This window comes from Vigna umbellata, chromosome 2, assembly GCF_029865625.1.
Source record: "Vigna umbellata cultivar VRB3 chromosome 2, Vumbellata_1.0, whole genome shotgun sequence".
NCBI lineage: Eukaryota > Viridiplantae > Streptophyta > Magnoliopsida > Fabales > Fabaceae > Vigna > Vigna umbellata.
The window spans coordinates 18368929-18392948 of NC_142166.1; the positions used below are offsets into that span (position 1 = coordinate 18368929).

The 24020-nt window shown below is 29.9% G+C and overlaps 1 protein-coding gene across 3 annotated transcripts; it reads right to left on the reverse strand.

The window, feature by feature from the left end:
- Positions 1-1542: 1542 nt before the first annotated feature.
- Positions 1543-5338, reverse strand: WRKY13 (WRKY DNA-binding protein 13). 3 transcript variants are annotated; one of them, XM_088106343.1, is made up of 4 exons: positions 4777-5296; positions 4572-4692; positions 3985-4209; positions 1543-2070 (listed from the first exon to the last, which is right to left on the reverse strand). In XM_088106343.1, exons 1-4 carry the CDS (start codon positions 4895-4897, stop codon positions 1899-1901), a joined length of 639 nt encoding a protein of 212 aa, XP_087962469.1. In that variant the 5' UTR covers positions 4898-5296; the 3' UTR covers positions 1543-1898. The 3 variants fall into 3 exon arrangements, 2 of the variants coding, with proteins under 2 accessions (XP_087962469.1, XP_047167572.1); XR_007028645.2 differs by adding an exon at positions 2294-2462 and having other exon boundaries at positions 1933-2070; positions 4572-5338; XM_047311616.2 differs by having other exon boundaries at positions 4572-5300.
- Between the last annotated feature and the right edge of the window lie 18682 nt (positions 5339-24020).

The following is a 24020-nucleotide window of genomic DNA, read 5'->3' on the forward strand; positions in this document are numbered from 1 at the left end:
TTTATCTACTTTGATCACCAGCCCTCCGATCATCTTCACTGATTCGAACTTCCCCTTCCGGTCACGTGCCAGTTAGCTCTGGTCAGCTCCCTTTGCTGGCTGGTCAGCTTGTCCATCTTCACTGGTCAGGGTCGCAAGCTTCTTCTTCCTTTCTCGTCTCACTTCGCTCTGCCCAGCACATGCCCTAACTTTCAAGAGCGTTTTCTGCCAAATGAAATCACAAAAGTAAAGACCCCTGCAACAACATCTTCAATCTCTCCAAAACGACATCGTTCCAATTAATTGAAATCAGTCCATGCAGCCCAATTCACTTTCAGCCTAATGCAGTGGCAGCTCAAGTGGCCCAATTCTCCAATGCAGCAGCAACGTTCAAATTTTCACTTGTAGCACCCAATTTCAGCGACCCAGTGCCAGTCTAGTTAGCATAGAAGTCCAATTTATTTCATATCTGCACCAAGAAAAAAAAACAATCAAATTAAAGAAAAGAAAATAAAATCTAACAAATAAAAAGAAAGATATTTTTATTAAAGATTTTCTAAGAAAAATATAAATTCTCTAATGATTAACAAGAACTAAAAAAAACTCCTAAAAACCTATTTTTAACTAAAATTATGAAAAACTAAAGAATTTAAGGAAAAACCTAAAATTAAACTAATTCTAGACAATAAGAAACTAAAATAAGCTAAGAAAGACTTCTAGACACAGAAAAAGATGCAAAAATAGGGAGTTATCAGACAATAGGTAACGGTTCCTCTCATAACCGAGGTTGAAAGGCACATACTGTCGTGGTTCTTTTGCAACTGAGGCCTATACTGTCGATATAATTTCAAAAATGCCACCGCACAATATTATGCTTCTGATGAACCGATGCATAATGTGCACGGTAATAAATCTATTTTTTACTAGTGAGTCCACCTTAATTATTAAACATTTCTTTTTTGCATCTGACCTCTTTCACCACTTCATTGACTATCAATGCTAACATCTCCCCTTAATAAATATTGATTAAGCACAATTTATGATATTACAATAACACTCTTTAATCCATTAGTTAACACTTAGAATATAATCTTATACACACATCTTACAAAATATATTGGTTTATACTAATCTAGTCCAGTAGCATTGTAAGTTTTAAGTATAAGGATTATAAATTATGTTTTACACGGCGGCATGCTCATTTTGGAAGTAGTTGTGTTTTATGATCTCTCAAGACTTGTAACAAATCTGAAGTTGAAACCATCTGGGGTGAGGACTTTTAGTACTCTCACACTACAACTTCGCTTCCTTGATTTGGGAGAAATCACATAATGTGAAAACACACTAATTTTATTTATCATTTTAAGAAACTTAAATAACATATTTCAAGATTCATTTTATATTATATTCAATAAATAAAGTTGTTATGATTTGAAGCAAGCTTTAGATTTAAAAACATCGTGATTAGGAGTATCGTACGTTCGGGAATTTGATAATCATTTCAAGACTCGATCGCCTTCATATTCTTCTGGATAAAGACCTAAAAACTGTTTGAGCATAAGCTATCAAAATATTTTCGTACTATTTACGTAAAAGAATTAAAAACTTAAGCCCAGTTTGCAACTTACAATAATACTGGTTTGCTGCTGAGTTTTTATGAAACAGCACCAAGACTAAGTACACTTCTGAAATGATCTAAACGATGTAAAAAGTAGTAAACGCAGCCACATATGTTGTGGTTTTAGAAAGGGTGAAAATGGATGGAAGGAGTGAAAATTGACAATGAACCAAAGCATGCACGCATCATTTCCTAGATACACTGTCAATTTATACTCATTCCTCTCTACTTATTCCCTCTTAGTCTCTAGTCTCTAGCTAGCATAAAAATATACATGTGAACATTATGTTGGCACTGTATTCTACCACAAGAAGCTACTAAGTTCAGATGGAGATTGTGAGTCTTCGAGTTCATTTGATGGCGAGTGCACATGTCTCCCCTCATATGTGGTTATCACCATCCTTGGATCCTCCGCCAACCGCTCCACGCGTTTCTTCACTCGACAGTTATCTTGTGTGCAACGGTAGTAGCTTCTGCAGTGTACCCAAAACACATCATCAGAAAACTCGAGTTGTCGGTGCAGTGAACACCATTCTAATTAGTAACTTTGACAGAATGAAACATAAATATATAATCTTTCAGTCAATATTTTAAAATTTGTTAAAACATGGATCAGTAAAACAGTTCTTTTAATACTTTATTTATCTGTGTTAATTTTTTAGAGCATAACCCTCCAAATAGATAAAATTTACTCACTTTTTAAAAGTATTATAGTCTATCTGTAAAAGATATTGAATTCAGCGTTCCTTCTTAAATTTTCCTAGTTCTGGCCCCACACTTATACACAGTCCCCGTTAACCTGCCTCCAACCTAGCTTTTTGGGTCTACTTGTCTGTTCCTCCAGCGAAAAAGAAGTATATAATTTCTGCAATATGTTGCATTATAAATAAGTTTAGATTGTTTGCATAAATATGTTATGTGGTGTGACTAAAATAGAATATTTGAAAACCGATACAATTCTGAAGGTTGGTTTAAAATACATTTAATAACTGATTGATAGATGATTTTGGACAACTTAAAAAAGTATTTATAATTTTATTCCATCGTATTTCGAGACAATTTTATCCAACTTAAATTATGACAAACTATAGAGATATGTTGGTCCGGTTCTACTTTCAAAAATTATATTATTTTCAATCCAAAATCTTAAAATAATAAATTTACTAGTCTTAATTTTTATATGATATTTTATTTTTTTATTTTTATACAAATTTGAAATATAAATTCAACACTTACTATAAATTTATTCTCAGATAATCCTATATAAATAGTTTGCTATGTTGGACAATTGATAGCCTCAATTGCTAGAGTAATGAAAGGAGAGAATCTGAATTGTTTCAATGTAATGTGCCAATGCAGGTACCACTTGCACCTGTTACAAGCTCACCACTAATCCTTTGATTACACTTCATAGTCTGCAAATTCTCCAAGCCATGTTTTTATATATGTAATCTAACATACAATTTTGAGCCTAAGATCGCCATAAGGTCCTAGAAGCCCACAAACCTAGCTGAAATTGCAATGGCTTTCTGGTTTTCTCAAATCCATCTTTTGAAATACATGAAACTTCGGAAGTTCATAGAGTTGGTTCCCACAGAACAGCACTCTTTTATGAGAGAGATGTTTGTCTACGTCAATTGACAAAATTTTCAACCTCCCAGTTGTAGTTTCAAACCCCATGATTAAAAATGATAACCACAGTACGACCAAGTGTCACAATTTCGCAGTATCCCTTAGCTGTAATTAATTACCCCGTCTAATAATTGTCTACATAAATGACCGTGAAGTCGTTGTTGAGCAAATATTGATGATAAAATCAGCAACCAAACATCAACATTGCATTTCTTACAATAAAAAGGCACAAAAATGTTCTCTAATTGTATATTTAATGTTTCTAAAAAGTAAAGCATCCTTCTTGAAACATTCTATAAAGATTCTGTGGAGGAAAACCTTAGCAATGCCGTAGAGGAAAACAAATTTCTGTGTTTTTGTCGTAATATATGCCATATATAACATCTGCGTTATTCAGTTCTAACGTTGGCAAGTTTACATCCTCTCCTTTACTAAAAATAAACGATCGCATTTTCACCCCACAAGGCATAAAGTGATAGCTATCTAGCTTTAATATGGCTAATGATTATAATCAAGTCCGCATTACTAACCCAAATTAAACCTTCCCTAAACCAGTATAGAGAACCAAATATTCAATTCCGAAGAAAAAGTATGAAACAATAATGAGAGGAGTCGAGATATTGAAGAGAGAGAACATGTGTAATTTAAACAAATATGCTTTAAATTCAACTTTTTTTTTTTATGTATATGCAGTCACTTTTTAGTAATAAAAGACAAACAGAAAAGAGAGAAACGATTTGAATTAGGGAGTATACCTTGGGTGTTGTGTATTCTTTACCACTTTCTGTCCGTACTTCCTCCACTTGTAGCCATCATCCAACACATCCACATCGCTCATAGTCTTGAAGCAAAACCTTGGCTCCCGCACCTTTCTCCTTGCCTTCATTTTCTTCATCTTCATGGCGGAAACCCCTAGATGATGGTTATCACCTCCTCCCATTCTTTTACTCATCAAGCAATCGGTTACTTCTTCCCATGCCCTAAATTCATGTTAGGATATGCAATCATACATAAGACCTTTTTCATAAGCAAAACAATATCATTGATAACACAGGCTTTCCGACCGAAACAGATACTACAATAACCCAAAGTTACAAAGGCAAAAGAACATCATAAACCATACATGAGACATGTATCTTGATTATCAGTCTTGTCATAGAGATTAATAAATACAAAAAGTCCTTGAATTCTCTCCCATAGTTGAAAATGAGAATAAGTCTTGTTATAGAAAAACACAAAAAGAAAGAAAACATAAGTGACGGGTCATAGAATCAATTATGAAATCAAAATTGCTAGCATGCATGGTGAGGTGCGAAAATTTAAGTAGAGTTAATTGTCTCACCATGGATTCAGTCTCGATCTGTTCAAGGAAAGTAGCTGTCCTCCTCCTCCTCCTCCTCCTCCTATCAAACTTGAAGTGAGATCTTCTCGTTGTCTTTGAACAGCGGTTGAAAATAGGGTTTCTGCAAAATTCGCAGAAGAAGAAGCAGGTTCAGATGAAAGTGAAGGAACCAGTGCACTGATGGATTTCAAAGATTGATGGCAACCCAAAGGAGGGAAGGCCTGGGTTGATGGAAAAGGAATATTGAACTCCATCTGCCTTGGGATCTGATCTTGCTCTTCAAACAAGCTATGGTTAACACTAGTTTGAGACGTTGTTGACATCATTTTCTTGTTATGTTTTTCTTTCTCGTTTCCCTTCTCCAGCCTTTGTGATCCAACACAATCTCTACTCTCTAGCTATCTCCCTTTACCAAAACCCAGAGAAGATCATAATGATAGTAGTAACCGAAGAAAAAAGTGGTTAGTTTCCTTTACAGAAACGAAAGAGGGTTTCTCTCAAAGTTTGGCGACGAGGTTACACCATGATCTGGAAGTGTATCTTATAACATCGTAGCTCAACCAACTTTCCCTTTTCTTTTTGGCTCTCTTTACTTAAATTTCTTCAAAGGATATGTGTCAATTTCTAAAACAATTCTTTCTTTATTTCACATCTCGTGCGAAGATTCATTAACCATCTAAATTGAAAAGGAAAAATAAGGAAATAAATAAAATAAGAAATAAAGGTGGGTAGGACAGAATGTTGAAAAAAGGTAGTGGGAGAATATGCAAAAAGTGAGACTATAGTAACAATTCAACCTGACCTTGCGGTTTGCTTCAAATGATAATGGTACTGTTTGTCCTATAAAGCTTGCAAATTCCATGTCCTTCGTGGTTAGTGGAACTTCACTGTGGCATGGAAGTCAACAATACAAGACAAAGGAAAAAGAAAAGAAAAATGCACCAAGCTTAAGTTTTGTTACACCCTAATTTTTATATGAACTTCTTTTAAAATCAATTACTTTTTTTTTTCCTGCTTTTCCTTATAAGTCTATATACACCCCCAAGGATGTGATTATTTCCCCAAAATTATGAAACTTTCATGCAACAACCCCATCAGTGTAGGTAATAATTATCATATGGGCAAAAGCGAAACCTGTTGAGTGCACAATAATAGAACGAGAAATGCATAATCAAGTGTGAGTGAAAATTATGATTCGCCAATTCACCATTGATTCCCTCAAAAGAAAGTAAAAAAGAGAGGGAGTGATACATATATACATCATTTGCTCTTAGTAGGGTTATTTTTTTATCTTCCATCATACACATGATCTCTTTCGGGGCACCATATATTTTAAAAAGAAATATCAGAGGACAATGATGATGAATCTTGGGTGCAAATCTATCACACACTCTCTGCATCGACGGGGAAGATATCATTATGATGGGTGATAGAGGCCCTATTTGACTTTTTTGCAGCAAAAAAGCTAATTGCCTTTCTCTTGTGCCTTTTCTTATATTTAACTTTACAAAAACTCGAACTAACCCACATATCCACCAACCTTTTTCCTCAAATTCCTCCACAGCAACCTTATAATATTCATATAATGTCTTGAATTATTCTGTAACATTCATCATTAACTTTACATTTTGTATGTCTAAACACTACGTGGACCAATGTGCCAATTGAAAGCATAGTTTTCTCTAACCGCTTCAAAATTTACCCATAATTCAATAATTATGTGTTCTTTTTGTACTTTATCTACTTGCTTAACTAAGCGTTAAATGATGAACTTCATTTGTAGAAATTAATGAACCAAGTAAAAGAGTAGCTGTTGAGAAACAGTAAAAAGTTATTATATGATAGACGCAATCCTTGAAAAAATTTTATTGTGTTCATTTAGAGTGAAAAAAAATCCTGCATTTGTTTTATTTGTCACTACTATTGCTAGATAACCACTTGATTCGGCGGTGGGGGTGGAAGATATATTCTAGAAGAAATCATATTTTTCCAGTTACTTATCATGAATATACCATATGATTAATGAGAATAAGATTAATTAAGATAGTTAACTGTAGCTTATATTATTTATTTTTTGGTTTGATGATTTTATTTGTTTGTAACAATATTTAACTAAATTGTCATTAAAATTTATATTAATTTATTTTGACATGCTAAGTTTTTTTTTTAATGAAGTATTAGCATATAATGGGATGTTAATAAATAAAAGTTATAGAAGAAAAAAAAAACGCGAAACGGAAAGAAGGTTGCTGTTGAAACGGGTCACCCTTTCGTCAGTTGTGATATCAGACAAAATACTTAACTACTTGCACCACTGTGTACGACTAATTAAGTAATTACTGATTGCAAAGAATGGTTCAAGAAACAATGAATCTTTCAAGATAAGAGCTCGTGTCGTGTCCGACGGATTTAGCACCGACTTACCTTCTTTAGCTCTGTTTTTTTAGGGTAAAACAACATTGGAGTGAAAAGATTTTTATAAAGTTGGCCCACTGTTTTTTTTTCTAAAGTCAGAAAATTTAAACAATTAAAATTTATTTTATTTTAAATTTTTACATTTTGCATGGCTTAAATCATTAAAAATGAAATAAACTTTGAATCGCACTATAAAATTATCTTGTTTGTTCTTAAACTTTTACTAAATTTTTATTTTACGCCCAAAGGGAACATTTTAGTGTTTTTCATCAAATATTATTTAATATCAACAATTTTAGATTGTACTGTCTATTGATAGAACTAATGGATTATGTGATAACTGTATGACTATTGTCATGTTAGTAAGATTTCAATAAAATATATTTATTTGTAAACTATATATCTAATCTTTCACAATTAATATGCGTTATAATGACTGTTCTAAACAAATAAGGCATTGAAAATACATATTACCAAAACAAAAACTATGCGTAGTTATCCAGTCATAATGTTTGATTATGAGGCAAGTCATGTAAGCGTTTCAAAAAAAATTGTAGTTAAAAGTAAAATTTATAAAAAATAAATAAATAAAGATAACACTCGTAATTAATCCAAAAAACTTGTAAGTGTGAGAGAGTATATTATGGTTATATTTTAAAATTTTCATTCTATTACGTAAAGAGTCACATTAATTTTTTGAAGTTTATATGACTATTTCTTTACAATTTATGATTAGATAAAAGGTTTAATTGCTTGCATTGTCCCTAGTTTGGCTGCAACGTGTCAATTTCGTCCAAACGTATGTAAAATTTGCTTCAATCAAGTCCCTTCCGTTAAATTCACCAAAACGGACGTTAATTTTTTAGTTCTCTCTCCTCTGCTTCTCTACTCTGCTCCTCTGGACATTATAAAATAATATAATGATAATATAAAATATAAAATAATACATTAAGCAATTATTAGAAAATTTGAAAATATTATGCATATATATTAATTGAAAAAAACAGTATACGTGGACTAAGTTATACAGAACTTCTGCACAGAGTAATGATTGTGGATGAAACTCTCATTTCTCATATATTTATACTTGGTTTTAGTTTATCTTACAAAAACATGAAAACTAAATCTAAACAAAAAGTATTCTTTTCACACTCATTTTCTGCTTCATTCGATAATTGCTTTTCGTAGTAAAATATTATATTAAAATAATAACAATAAATATAATTAAAATATTATAATTCGTAGTAAAATATTATCTAAAAATCAAATAATTCATTTTTCTGTTCTTTAACTAAAAAGGTATTTACAAAATTATTTATTTTGGTATAATATTGGTTGAACTGTTTCTACATATTTTCATTTTCTTTAAAAAAGAATTATACGTTTTGTGTTAATTATATATATATAATTTATCGTCATTAAAAGTATATTAAAAATATATATAAGATAATAGGATAAATCATATATATTTAAAATAATTTATTAATTAATTTATTTACTAAAATAGTTTTAAGATAATAAAATATAAGATAGATATTTACATTTGAGATTAATAAAATTATTTTACTTTAAAATACACACATATTTTAATTAATAGATACTGTATAACTTTAAGGTTTAAACCCTCCCTTGGTCCTCAAGTTTGTATGAAAATCTCAGTTGGGTCCTCAAGTTTTTTTCTGTCTCAATTGGGTCATATTTTTTGTAAAAGTGAGCACATTTTGCCATAACCGTTAAGTGTTGTGAGACGGCGTTAAATTGGTGTGAGCTGGTGCACAGAGAATGTGGTGATGTGTTTAGGGTTTCTTACGTGGACTGTTTTGTTTAAAAAAATAGTGCTAATGTGCTCACTTTTACAAAAAATAAAGAAGACAACCTCAGCAAGAGTCTGTACCCTCAGCAAGAGTCTGTACCCTTCCTACCTCTTTCCGAAACTCGAAGATGCGGATTACTCCGACCCAACGGAAAGTTCTTGTAATTTTGGATTCTCGGAGGAAGATCATGCTCTTTGGAACTGGGAGTACTAAGTTTTCTACAATGTTTGTGTGTCTGTGCCGTGTGTAGTGTTTATTTATTTAGTATTTGCAGTTTTAGTGGAGAATTTATAAATGGGAAATAAGTCAGATGAATGACTATAGGTTTATTAGGATACAGATGGTGGTTTTTGCCGCATTTTGCTACTTGTAATGAAAGTGTTGGTTCCAATGTAATTAAATAATGCGTTCCAGTTGAGAATGTAATTGTGGATTTAGTTTAATGAAGAAATATAAATTGGAAAGATGAAGAAATGAAAAGATGGTTGAATTAGTTCGTAAAGAGAGGCCCATTTAAGAGTATGAGTATGATTCCTGTTGAGTTGGGTTATGGAGTTCTGGGTCCCTGTTGCTTGGATCGGTAAGGAACTCTGCATTCGAAGTTGACTTGCCTGCACTTGCAATTGTTTCCATTGTGAAAGAAGGATGTCACTTTCGTTACGACTTGGCCAAAAATCTCTGCCTTTCCATTCAACGGGAATCACCGACTTCTCTTCTTCTTTATGTTCTCCACTTTGAAAATTTACTCAAGAATATCTCACAACCTTCGCATCTTCTCACAACATCTTCTAACATTTCTTCAACCCAACAAAAAATAACGAAACAACCTAAATCGCTCGCCGGACCAACCGCGTCGTTTGCGGTTACCGATTCAGCTTCCTCGCAACAACGAAATTAAATCCCCAATTTCAATTTTCAAATCCCTAATTCTGATATACCTAATATGAATAAAGGGTACTTATGCCACATCAGCACTATTTTTTTAAACAAAACAGTCCACGTAAGAAACCCTAAACACATCACCACATTCTCTGTGCACCAGCTCACACCAATTTAACGCCGTCTCACAACACTTAACGGTTATGGCAAAATGTGCTCACTTTTACAAAAAATATGACCCAATTGAGACAGAAAAAAACTTGAGGACCCAACTGAGATTTTCATACAAACTTGAGGACCAAGGGAGGGTTTAAACCTAACTTTAATTTTTTCTTTCAATTAACAGGCACAATTCTCTATTAATAAATCATATGTAGCATATTGGTAAAAAAAAAGTGGAATAATAATTTAGATAAAATCATTTAGTTACATCATGATCATGATTTAATTTATGTAAATATTAAATATAAGTGAAAAACATTTTACTAAAGGAGCAGCAGAGCATAGCAGCAGAGCAGTAGAGCAGAGAAGCAGAGGAGAGAGAAAAAAAAATTAACGTCCGTTTATGGGATTTAACGGAAGGGACTTGATTGAAGCAAATTTTACATACGTTTGGACAAAATTGACACTTTTAAACCAAGTTTGGACGTAATTGAAACTTTTTTAAAAAGATGGACTAACTTGACACGTTGCAGCCAAACTGTGGACAATGCAAGCAATTAAACCTTAGATAAAATGTTGAATATTCATTTATATAAAATTTAGGTTTTTGCATTTAATACATATATCTCTTTTCATCTTTTTTACTTGAAATCAAAAGTTGCACATCCTTTGGATACTAATCTCTTTTTTAGCTTTAGGTTAAAGAAACATCTACCCTCATAACAATCTATGTTATAAGAAATTTATTAAATAGAAACATGATTTAGAGAAAACAAATTTTCAATCATTATACATAAACTAATCTACTAACTGCTATAGAAATTGAGGGTGCTAGCATTCAAATTATGTTTATTATCAATAAATAGGTTTATGAACTACATAGGTTTATGAACTAAATTCATTTTCAAAATTAGAAAAAAGGTTTAACTAATTTGGATTTATATCTTAATTTAGTTTCTAAATAATTTAATGACTAATTCTTTTCATTAATTCAGATTCTATGAACAAATTTTCTTATAAGTTTAACCTATATAAATATTATGATGATAATAATATATCCGAGGACTATTACTTGTATAATCATTTATCAAATATATTTGTTTAAAATGTTAATAAAAAAACTTTTTATACTAGCTTTATATTGTATCGAATCAAATGATTGTAAAGAAAAACTATTATTACTTATTATAGTTAAAATCGAGATTTAATTCATAAAATTGTAATAAGATACTATGATTTTACATATTATTTTTTATTCAGATCTTATGCATGATCATAGTATAGTAGAATCATTATGATCGTTTAACCAAAAGTATAAAATTATTTTGATAGTCATTTTTTCTAAATTGTCCGTTGCATCACCTATTCATCTTTTGGATGAATACCATTCAAATAAAACCTAAAACTAATTAAAAGTTAATGCAATCAAAATTTAACCATATTAGGAATACAGAGTTAGCTATAATACCACCTCATTAAAATGCAATTAGCATTGGTATATTTTTTAAGCCATGGCACTTATTCACTTGTTAGTGAATAGGATTTCAATTGAAACTGAGTTCTTTTTTTATCTTAATCATAATTTTGATTTTAACTACTTTTTTAATATTATTATTGGATTCTTTAGGGAGTGATACACTATAAAACATATAATTTTACCAAGGGTTATTTTTTTCGTTTTCGGCGGTTTTAACCCCCGGAAAGTATGTTACCCGGAATTAGGAAAACCCCTGGAAAAGCAGTGGAAAATCACTCGAGAAAGTTGTGTCACTATTAGTGAGGATTTTTTCAAAACCACCGGTATTGTGAGGGTTTTTCAAAATCGCTGGTATTAATGGGAGTTTTCCAAAACCGCCGGTATTAGCGGAGTTTTGCCAAAACCGTTGGAAATGTATACAGATTTTTTTCCTTTTTTAACTTTTGATTGTAATAAAATAGAATATAATAAAATTAGTTTTATTAATCATATAAACAATTAAATAATATTAACTAAATCTGAATATTATATATAAAATAAACTACATTATTTAATATATTAATATAATCATACAACTAATTGTTCATACATTAAAAAAGATATTCAATTCTAAATGAAAATACTAAAATTATGACTAAAAAATTTATAAATAAACCAAAATTAAATAATATGAAACCAAAATTAAATATTATAAAACCAAAATTAAATGTAAACATTAAATATAAACCAAAATATTATTATATAAACTGTAATCATTAAAAATACAATTAATGTTTAGGTGGATCCTTTTGAATATAGAAACGACATTGTCCGTCCAAAATTTTAAAATTTTGTATATGTATAATATGAATATATTAGAATTAAATTAGATAAATTTTTAACTTTTTATAAAGCAGGTCATTTAATATGAATAAATAGTAAAACATAAATTAAATATAATAAAGAATAAAAAATTATTAAGATTCTTTGTATTTTCTCTATGTCTCTTGATTTACTTACCACTTTTGTTCATCTTCCAATCTTTTACATGTTCTTTATTTGTTTTTGAAAACAAAAAAAAAGTTAAACATAAGCCCATTATTCCTACTCTTATTTTCCAAGTTTTATGTTCCATTCTCAAAAATAAAAAGTTAAATCTATCTTATCGCATACTAAACTATTTTTTTATTTCATGAATCTTTTATAGAATATTTTTTTGATTAATATATCCTTTGCTTCTCCTATTTAATAGGTTGGTTCAATTTCATTTATATTTGGTCCTTCAGCTAGACTGACGCTAACGCCATATTTATATGTCATGTGACACTTTATTGTATTTCTTTTATTTTTTAATTAAAAAAAATGTCACCTACATCAATGTGGTGTTCTGCAAGAGTGATAATGTCACATGACAATTTAAATATCACATGTTAGTATCGTATTAGTGTCACGTGACAGTAGTATGTATTAAATTCAGTTTCTATATTTAAATTTTTTATCTAATTTAGTTTTCATTTTCTTTAAAATAGAGTGATTTTGTTTCTCTTCAATCTGATACCAAATTAATAATTAAGGTTAATTATAACTTATTTATATTAAAATATTTTTTTAGAATTTATACATTAAATTACTCTACCTAAATACTCAAAATAATTTTATTTTTTTGCCCTTAATTGTAATAAAAAATTCATATTCTAAACTTATAAATTTTTAAAAATATTATAAATGAAAATGTGGAAAGTTATCACTTACACATTAAAAATTACCAGTGCCACGTTATATTTATATTTTTTTTAAAATAAGTATCTTTTTAATTTAAATTGAAAAATAAATTTGGGACCTAATTGAGTCAAAAAGAAGAAGTGGAGGAAGTTGAGGAAGTGGACCAAGTGGAGGAAGTGGAGGAAGTGGAAGAAGAAGAAGAAGAAGAAGAAGTGGAAGAAGTGGAAGAAGTGGCCGAAGTGGAAGAAGAAGAAGAAGAAGAAGTGGACGAAGTGGACGAATTGGACGAAGTGGACGAATTGGACGAAGTGGACAAAGTGGACAAAGTGGGCGAAGTGGACGAAGTGGACGAATATCAAAGTAGAACGATGGAATTGTGTCAAAATGTAAAATATAAAGACTAAATTGAATATAAGACATTATTATGTGATAATGACTAATACGTGACACTGACATGTGGACCAATATGGATCTGTCATGTGACCATGTTTTTTATTTCAAAATATTATGAAAAGTTAAAAAATTAAAATTAAAAATATCATGAATTGACACGTGACATGTACGGACACAACATTAACTTTAATCTAATAGAAATTACAAAATTGGATCTCTTGTTAAGAAAAGAACCACTTGATTGAAAAAAAAAAATAAGAGGACGAAATTGAACCCAGTTAACAAATATGAGAATAAAAAACAAATTAAGCCAATAAAGAAAAAAGTTAACTTTTATGTGTTTTTTATAATCCCTAGTGCAAAATAAGGCTTCCATGTCTCGCATTCAACGTCAGAAAACAAAAAAGTCAACATTAAAAATGATCGGTGAGATTTTTGTAAGTTAGTTATTAGACATCAGAAATTGAGAATTTTGACATTGTATTGGATAAATTTTGTGAAAATCTTTGGCGCGAATGTAAAAATGTACTCACATATAATGTTCAATGCACTAGTTTCAAACATCAAAAGGTTATAAGACGTTGCAATATCACTTTCCAGACATTATATGTTAATGAATTCATTAAAAATTTGGGCGGGGGTTGAAAATTTATTCACTTTATATTTGCGTGAGACCCTCTTCTTTGCTCAAACATTTCTCGGTGAAGCTTTTGGCGACCAACACATGTAATCTTTCTTTCATTTTATACAAATGCAAGTTAATTAACTACTTTAGGTATGATTTTCGTTCGTTTTTACTGATTGCTCTCGTGCATAGGTACTCTTTGGAGCATAGGTGTATTCTCCTTTCTCCCTCCCTGGTGATAACACTTGATTCCAACAAACTCACCTTCAAGAAGGTTAATTTTCGTTTTCGTTTTCAAGAAGGTTGAACTTGTTGGTATTTATATTGTTGAACTTGTTTGTTGTATTATTGAATTTGTTTGTTGTATTATTGAATTTGTTTATTGTTCATACTACATGTTATACATCCAAACTTAGGTTAAATATGAGAGTATATGAGAGTATATTCAAAACAATTTCAAATGACTTGAAAATTTGTTCAAAGCACCAAAATATCATGAGAGACCCACTAAAATTTTAGATCAAAATTCAAAGTATAAATATATGAAATATTTTTGAAAATTTTGAAAAAAAACAAAAAACAAATTGCCAAAAAATAGAAAACGACATTTTTTTTAACCAGAGCAAATATTATGGTCGTTTAAAGATTTATCGCAATTGACCTTTCAAATAATTTTTTCCTGAAATAAGAGTTCTAAGGAGTGGTAAAAAAAATTCCAACCAAAACCAATAAGCATAGCTATCAAAACCAAAATTTAACATCATTCACTTATGATATCTTTTGTTTATAGTTCATACTTCAGTTCTAGATATATAAAATGTTAAAACTGGACTACATTTGTGAATTTTTTGTTTTTCAGGTCTTGTAAAAATGTACAAATAGATCACTATTTATTAAAAAAAACAAAGAAGTTAATTAACATCGGAAAATGACAATTTTCGTTGTTAATCAATGTTATTTTTTTTGCTTCTGATGTCAATTTAACGTTTTCCGATATAACATCAATATTTTTTTTATATTACAGACTAATAAACAACGATGTCATAATCATTTATCACTAAGAAATCCATGTTTAATTGTGGCTTAATTATCATATATTTTATTTTTTAATAACTATGTCCCTCTATATTTTTATAGGTTATTATTTAGTCTTCAACTCTTTTCATATATGAAAAATAAAGAATATATTCATTTCTAAAAGTAATAAAAAGAAAATTACATATACATCATAAATTTATTTACTTTTATTTATTTTGCAACATGATATTAATGATTAATTATTTATGTTTATTGAATTTAGTGATAATAATTAAATATATAAATCTTAAGTATATTATTTTAAATTTCAAAATGATTGGTCAAAATCATTTACGGTATTCCAAAGACAAAATATATATTTATTTGCGATTTCACTTAGAGATAAACTTTAACAAACACCATACAAATTCAAATTCTAATGTCTTTATCATTTGGCTACTTCAAGAGTCTTTGGTGTCTAGTCTTACATGTAAAAAAGTGAAAAAAATAAGTTTGAACTTATAATATTTGAAAATTTTTTGTGACTGTGAGACTCTTAATAATTAGCTTAAGTTAATCCTGATATCTCACCCTTAATGCTTGCCACCTCATTCCCAGCCATTTAAAACCCACTTCCTAATCTGATCACAATTCTGTCTGACGTGCACGAAGCACCACGCTCATCATTCTCTGAAACATTAAAACGCACTAAACTCTGCATGCACACACGCCACTTGTCACGTTGGAATCTTCTAAATCAGAGTTTGGTGTGCATGTGGCAACCTGTGACACGTTCTTCCAATTGAACGTTGGTTTAACCAAAACCAGACTTTTCGAAAACTCTCTCTCACTTACACGAACTCATCTTCAACCTCTGAACTCACCCTTTCATCTTCTCCAACTTCTCTCTAAAAACCCTAAACTTCTCTCTACTGTAATCCTTACGTTTCTTCTCCAATCACGTTTTCAGCACCGTAGGAACACCCACTGCACTAAGAGCTATCCATTGGACCGAACAGCTTCAAAGATTGACACTGGTAAGTCCCTTTCGTAGTTCGTCCTTAGGTTCTGGAAAAATAGAGTTTTAGTTGCATGCAAACTGGTATTCTAAGTGTTCTGTAATCTGTGGTTAGATTTGGTTCTGGAAGAGTCAAGAATCCTAAGCAAAACGTAGTTGGACGAAGCCATTTTTATACATCTAGAACAAGCTTGAATTTCAATCCGGGTAAGGGAAGCTTATGTGTTTAATTTATACTGCATGTTGTGTAATCTGAGTTGTACGAATGAAAAATGTAAGGTTTGAGTTATATGTATGATCACTGTTATTGTGCATGTATGAACTGCATGATGTTTGAGCTGTATGAGTGACCACTGTTATGGAATCTGGTTTTCTGATTTTGATTTATCTGCCATGAACGATCACTGTTTGCGTGGATTGTATATATTGTTGGTGGTTTGAAATGCATGATGATTTGATTACGTATGAATGGAGTATGATTATGATAGAGTTGGAATGATTAAAATGTTGAAATCTGTATGAGAATGATGTTAGTGATGAATTAAATCTGGAATGAAAGTTATAAAGTTATAAATTTGAAATCTGGAAAGCTCTGTTAAACTTGAGAAATCTGGAATTTTAATCTCCCCTCTGATAAGTGACGCTCGTCACTGTACGGTCATAAACCGTTCGGGGTTTAGCAAAATAACTTAGTTGGAATTCGTTCATTTGGAATGAATTCTGCTCGAGAACGAGCGTCCCCAATTTAGTGAATGAGCGTTCGTTTCAGCTCAGTTTAGATAAATATTTGAAACTTTATAAATACGTGACGTTCGGCCTCATGTCGAGCGTTCGTCCTTAACGTCGTTCGGCCTTATGTCGAACGATCGTTCTATAGAGCGTTCGCCCTTATACTGAACGTTCGTCTGAATTGGCGTTCGGTCTTATACCGAAGCGTTCGTCCTAAATAGCGCTCGGTTTGTATCCAGCGTTCGTTCTGATTTGTGCTCGGTCATTGACCTAGCGTTCGTCCAAAGCAGGGTTTGGTTTCAAACTGAACGCTCGTCCTTATTATTGAATTCTGAGCGAACGTAATTGACGTTCGTCCACAGTAAATTTCTGAACGTTCGTTCATTTACAGTAAGAGTTGTTTTCTGTACTTTAACTTCTCTGGTTATTTATCTAAGCTATTCTTTATCTAAGTTATTCTGTAAGATATTTATTCTCTTAATTCAACCTAAAGTCTTTGTACTCAATATTTTCTAAGTATTACTCTGATTTTCTAAACTCAATCCCATTTAAACTATTTTAGTATTCTTAACGTCCGTAAGTGGACTATAGTTCGTTTCTTTTGTTCAGAAGCGTGAAGTCAAATGCACTGTAATAAGTTCGTTCTTATTTGATTAAAGGATACCTGTTGTTAATATATGAGAATGGAACAGAGAATGAGAATGTGAATAAAGGGAACTTGTTATGGGAGAATGATACTTTGAAAGAATTATTGGAAATGGATTTTAACGAGCGTTCCAAGGAGGAACGTCTCAGATGTGTGAAATATTGAATGGTAAAGTATGAACCTGGATAAGTTAAGCCTCGCAGTCCATCCTGATATTCCGTGATACGCCTCTTCAAGTAGAAGGGGGTATTCATGCGTGGGAATGGCAGGAGACCCTAGTCCATTGAGTATTTCGGGCAGATAGGGTTAACCTCGAGTGGCAGCTGGGGAATGATCAGTTACTACACCACTCGGGTGCAAGGACGCTTGTAACTACATGGTTCATACAGTCCGGACGGTCTGTCTTATATTACATTTTCTATGATTATTATTGGATGAATCACATGCTGTATGTGTGTTTAGAAATGTAACTGTATGTGTTGATTGTATAAATTAAATATTATAAGCTTACCCTTGCATTTCCATTGTGTTGTCTCTTGTATATGTACGTCCGTCTTGTCAAATGCAATGATCATCCGTTGTGGATGTGAGCAGATGGTGATGCATCCCTTGAAGCAATGCTGGAAGAAGAAAATTTGGACGACTCCAATCTGGTTGAAGTTGAAGTAAAGGCCGAGCCTTAGAGTGCTCGTTTGATTTAGGCTGTATATGTTAGCATAGTTATAACGTTCGGCCACCTATTTTGAAAGGCCGTTAGTCTTATTCGTCTCTGATTGTATTTTGGTGTACGTTAGTTTATATATTTAAGAGCGTTCACTCTTGGTTTCATTGTATGCGTTTACACGCGTCCTCTGTACTGATGCCGTTAGGCTTTTTAATCCAGTTTAATGTAAAGACTGTTTGTGATTACTGTTAATTGTAATTAATTCTGAATTATAGTGATTACTGTATTTTGGGATGTTACAGTGACTATTTAAAAAACTTGTATGATGAGAACGTGTTTTAATTTTAATCATTAATAGTAATATATATCTTACACACACAACACAACTTCTCAATTATCATATTTTACAATTTGATATGCATTAATACTAAAGGAAAATGTACAGCTTTATCCCATGACAAATATCACAAACAACATTTTTTCTAAAATATAATACTATGATTGTAGTTGTCCACAGGTTGCCTGTTTTATTCGTGATTGTTGATAAAAGGATTAATATTAATAATCTCTCGTATAACAAAATTGTTATTAACATTAATAATGTAATAATATTAAATTTCAAAATTTTATCTTAAAAGTGATTTCTAATTATATTAAAGTTTTAAAAAGTATGATAATTAATAGATCGAAACTAATCTTAAAAATGTATATAGACCCACAAATTATAAGTTGATATATTCTAAAACATCTAGATCAAATGCTACATTTTTTGAGCTTAAAAATTCACGAAGTTTTATTATTAGTATAAAAGTTGAGCACGCACAAAAAAAAAAGGAATTGAAGATAATGTTTGTCTCAGTGTTTTTCTTTAGGTGAAACAATTGAGGAAGAAAAAAAGAGAGAAAAGGAATAGAGAAAAGAAGTATAACTATCAAAAATAATTAAAAATATATATATCTAAAATGTTTTGGTAAAATTTACAACTTCAATAGTACTGTGAAAGAAAGTTAAGCATAGCTAAAAATGTTTGACCTTCGGAAAATCTCTTAAACATGAAAATGAAAGCATTTTTATTTTCAATAAAATGTATTAATTAGTTTGCTTTTATCAGTACTTTTATAGTACAAAAATTAAACTATAAGTATATATTCGATTAAAAAAATTATAGAAAATAAATATATATGCCATTACATTGTAGTTATAATATCTATCATATATACGTTATTGTAAACCTTTAATTTTGTTTTGATAATTTTTAAAAAAATACTAATAAAGTAATTTCAGTAATCTAATATTGATAAAAGTAAATCCAAAGACGTAGAAAAACTCTTTTTCATTGACTTATGTTCCGGAATGATAATGACTTTAAAGAGTAAAAGTCATATATACATATATATATATATATATATATATATATATATATATATATATCACTGTATATTTCGAAAGTACCTTTAATGTGAGATTTGTCTTATGAAAATAAGTAAAATTAGTAAAAAAAAAAGTTCGGGAAAAGAAAACAACAATACTGAGAGAATTAATTAAGACAAATTTCAAACAATACTGAGAGAATTGGACTTTTCGGATTACCTCTTTATTATAAGTTTTGAAGTTTTAACAGACCTTCAATTTTAAAATGAAAATAAATGGTAATAAATAAAATTATTTGAAATAATACTAATTTTGAATTACTTAAAAATATAAAATGTTTTTTTCCTATTTAATATTTTTAATTGATGTAGAGAAGGTTAAAATAATTGTAAGCAAAAGGAGGTAATTTTATGTGAAATGGTATTGCTAGCGTGAGGGTTACGTGGCGATGATGTCATAAAGTGTACGTAACGTAGTAATAATAATATGATTAATATAATTGTATGTTCTATATATAACCCTTGTATTAATTGTTTTGTTAATCATGTATGAATCTTAAATTATATCTCTTTATCTTTGACTGACCGAAAAAATACACATATGTATGAATTTTAAATGATCGTGCCTTTTCCTTTTCCGGTTTAAGCCCTAAATGAGTTGTAGAAAGGGCATGCAGTGGCAAACATGCATCATTTCTTTATGCCACTGCTTATAGGTGGCCATTATGCTTTTCGAACTACCAACTAATTCTTATATTTAATATGAACTCATGGCATGTACATAATTAATTTTAGTGTAACTATAACAATATATCTCAGTATGTAGTAACGGATTTTAATAGGAACCATACTGCTTCGTTCTCTCAATTTTATCGTCTGATTTATACTCAATAAATATGCAATTATTTTTTTTTATTTACATATAAAGTAGGTGTAACACACATAAAAAAAGTTCATTCAGGTTGTTTTATTATATATGAAAAATAAACTTCAGATATTATATATATATATATATATATATATATATCAATAAATAAATGTGATACATACTTTTATCGACACACATGTGACGAGAATGAAGTTCCTGTTCGAGGGAAGTACAATATGGCGCAATACTTTTTTTTTATCGAATCTAAAAAATATAAAAAATAGTAGAGATATTCAAATCTATTTAAAAAAAAAGGAGATTATATTCTTAGACTATTAATATTATACAGACATGTATTATTACAAGTAAACAATAAAAGAAATTTATCTAAAAGAGAGTGGTGTTTTTGATTATTTATTCTTAAACCTAACTAGTTTAAAACATCAACTATAAAGGGAATCAACACTGTTTAAGAATTTAAGATAAAGATAAAAATACAGTTTAATATACGAAAATACTATTTTACATGATAAACAGCTTATATGAAAAAGTTTAAGAAGTGATATTAATAAAATTTGATTAGTGTAAAAGAGTGATAGTTATGTTGCAGAGATTGGCAGTAATAAAAGAAAGAGGAATTTGAATCTGAATGATCTTGAACTGTAGAAAATGATTACAGCACGCCCCTTTGGCTATAGTGTCTGTGTGCGTGGGTTTGCAACTCTTGTCCATATCCTGTCTCTCTCTATACATACATTAGTCTGCTTTCAAAGAAACTGCCTTTGGCAGAGACAACCCATGCCCTACAGTAACATGCTGTTGTGACAAGACGCTGCTCCCCCTCTGATCTATTCATTTCATATCTGTACATTTCTAAAGAAAAAAACTCACCATTCTCGTCGTTTTCTCAACTTTTACACCCTTGATATCAATGCTATGAACCACCTTTTCAAATTTATCACTTCCTTGTTTTTTACCATCAATTCTTCATCAGTGCCCGACTTGGAACTCGGAAAATTCAGAATAATCATCCTCCATATGGAATATATATCCCTCTTTTGCAATCAACTTTAAAACTAATCTACATAAATGTATTAAGTGCAAAGTATTTATCTAGTATAAATGATATACGTCGAAATTAGGTTAAGGTCAATAAAGGTTTACTTTAAATAGATTTTTTGTATTTTAAAAAAAAATTAAACCCTATATTTGATTCATCATTCATCATGGCTTGTTTTGTTTTTTGTATGGTTTAGCCTTTTTTTTCTAAAGCGTGTCGATCATTACTTTATAATTACTCAAAAGATTGTTTTCATATTCAATTTTTTATAAGTTGACCTATATATATATATCTTTAAATAAACTGAGTACAAATAGGCTATATATCAAAGGAAAATTCTACGTATAAATTAGAAACAAATATTAAAATCCTTTTTAATCAAAGCATGAGTTAGAGATTGAAATAACTCGACTCAATTTTAAAGGTTAAAAATAACTTTTATATGGGATAAGCACGTTTTGAAGATATAATATATTATCTTAATGATTTGAAAAAAATTATAAATTAAACTTTCAACAAACTAATATGCTTATCTCCAAAATAATATGCTTAATATTTAGAAAAAGGAAAATCTATATAAACGATTTTTAAATAATATATCAAATTTAATGTAACGATATACTAATAATAAAACAACATTATTTATATCTAAACAGTTTCTGATTTATCCAAAATCTAAAGATGTAATGTGTGTAATGAGTAGTCTGACTTAAATTTAGTCTATATCTATACGTGTGTGTGTGTGTATATATATATATATATATATATATATATATATATATATATATATATATATATATATATATATATATATATATATATATATATATATATATATAAAGAGAAAATTAAAAAGAGTGATATTAACATAGATGATTTTAGGAGTATGATTTTTGGGTTGTGGTCTTGGTGAGTTGATCCATTGGATTGGATCTAATTAAGAGAATTGGATCTAATTAAGAGAATTGGTGTAGAGATTTTGTAGTGATGAAGATTTTGATGGAATGAATATAAAAAACATAGAGGTGGAAGAATTAGTTAGAGAGTAGGTATATATGTTGCCTATGTACTAAGTTGAGAGGGAAGTGTGGACATTCCCTGATGCAAAGGAATAAAGTATGACATGAGGGAATGATGGTCGTGTCGAGGTGGAGGAAGTAGGGAGGTGGTGGTGGTGGTGGTGGTGGTGGTGCGGGTGCAGCATGTGGGGTTAGGGTTGCTGCGTGGTCAATTGAGTTCACTGAGAAGAGGTCAGTGAAGCAGTGTAAGACCTAACTAGCCCTGACATCTATCTCTGCACGCTCCCTCTACTCTACTACTTCATTTCATCTTATCTCATACTCTCAAATACATCTCCCAACTCATTATCATCTAATATTACCACATTATCTCTCTTACGTGCCCTACTTCATCATCATTCATTTCTGTCCTTCCAACTCTCATATCCACATGCAATCATTGTTTCCTTCCTCACTGTACCACCTCGCTTCTCGCTGGGTATTATATGATATGTTTCATTTCAACCACCCTTTCCCCTTCTTTCGATTTTTCTATTTAATGCTGTAAAATCATCCAACACAATGCAATTAAAATTAATTACACTCAATCAACGTTTAATAAGTCATACAAGAGTTGCACGATTTTTTCCAAAATTCAAATCACTTAATTCATGGAAGCATATAAGACTACTTTTACCAAAATTATTACCAAAATTATACAAGAATGACGATTTAAGTATAATTCTTGTTTATTTATTTTTTTTAAAGTTAAACATTCTCTCTACTGACTTTAGTTTAATTTTTATTTCTATTGAAGTTCGTACTTACTGCTAATTAACGACTTTATATTTATAGAGTTTTCAAATGTTCATACTTTTACTTTTTATTTACTTCTTGAAATCATGAAATTATTACATCATTTATTTTCTTTTCTATTTAAATCTGACTTCTATTTTTTTCTTTTATGCCTTTTTAATTTTTTAATTTAATTTAATTAATAATTTCTTATTTTTTAATGCTTTTTCAATTTTTATGTTATCATATTTTTCAATTTTTATGGAATCATATTTTTTCAATTTTGAAATATTTATTTAAATAATTTAACTTTTCTAATTTCATTTATTTTAAATTTTATTTTTTCTTAATTTTTTTAAACAAGTATTTTAATTTTAATTTGGTTAAGTAATATGATTCCTAAATTTATGCAATTCTAATTTATTTTCATTTTAAAAATTATATTAATAAAATTATTCAAAGAATTAAATTAAAATAAAAAATAAAAAATAAATAAAATTATTTAAATAAATATCTCAAAATTAAAAAAAATTAATTATATATAAAATTTAAAATATATTAAAAAACTAAACTTTTTGTTAATCGAACTGTCGTAAATATTAACAAAATAGAAAAGTTATTAAAACAAAGATAAAAACAATATTAGAAAAAAAATTAGAAGTCATGTAGTTACTTCACGATTTCTAAAAATTAAAATAAAAAAAAAAAGTAAAAATATGAAAACGTAAATAAAATGCAACAACACTAGTTGATAAATCTGCTTATACTAAAAAGTCGTCACACGTACACATGATTTCAGGTAAAAAAAAATTACACTG

Excerpts from the sequence above, each read along its gene's own strand:
- WRKY13 (XM_047311616.2), bottom strand. The coding sequence starts at position 4,897 with ATGATGTCAACAACGTCTCAAACTAGTGTTAACCATAGCTTGTTTGAA. Across the intron at positions 4,210-4,571 it reads AGATCGAGACTGAATCCATG|GGCATGGGAAGAAGTAACCG; the intron begins GTGAGACAATTA and ends ACATGAATTTAG. Across the intron at positions 2,071-3,984 it reads AAGAATACACAACACCCAAG|AAGCTACTACCGTTGCACAC; the intron begins GTATACTCCCTA and ends GGTACACTGCAG.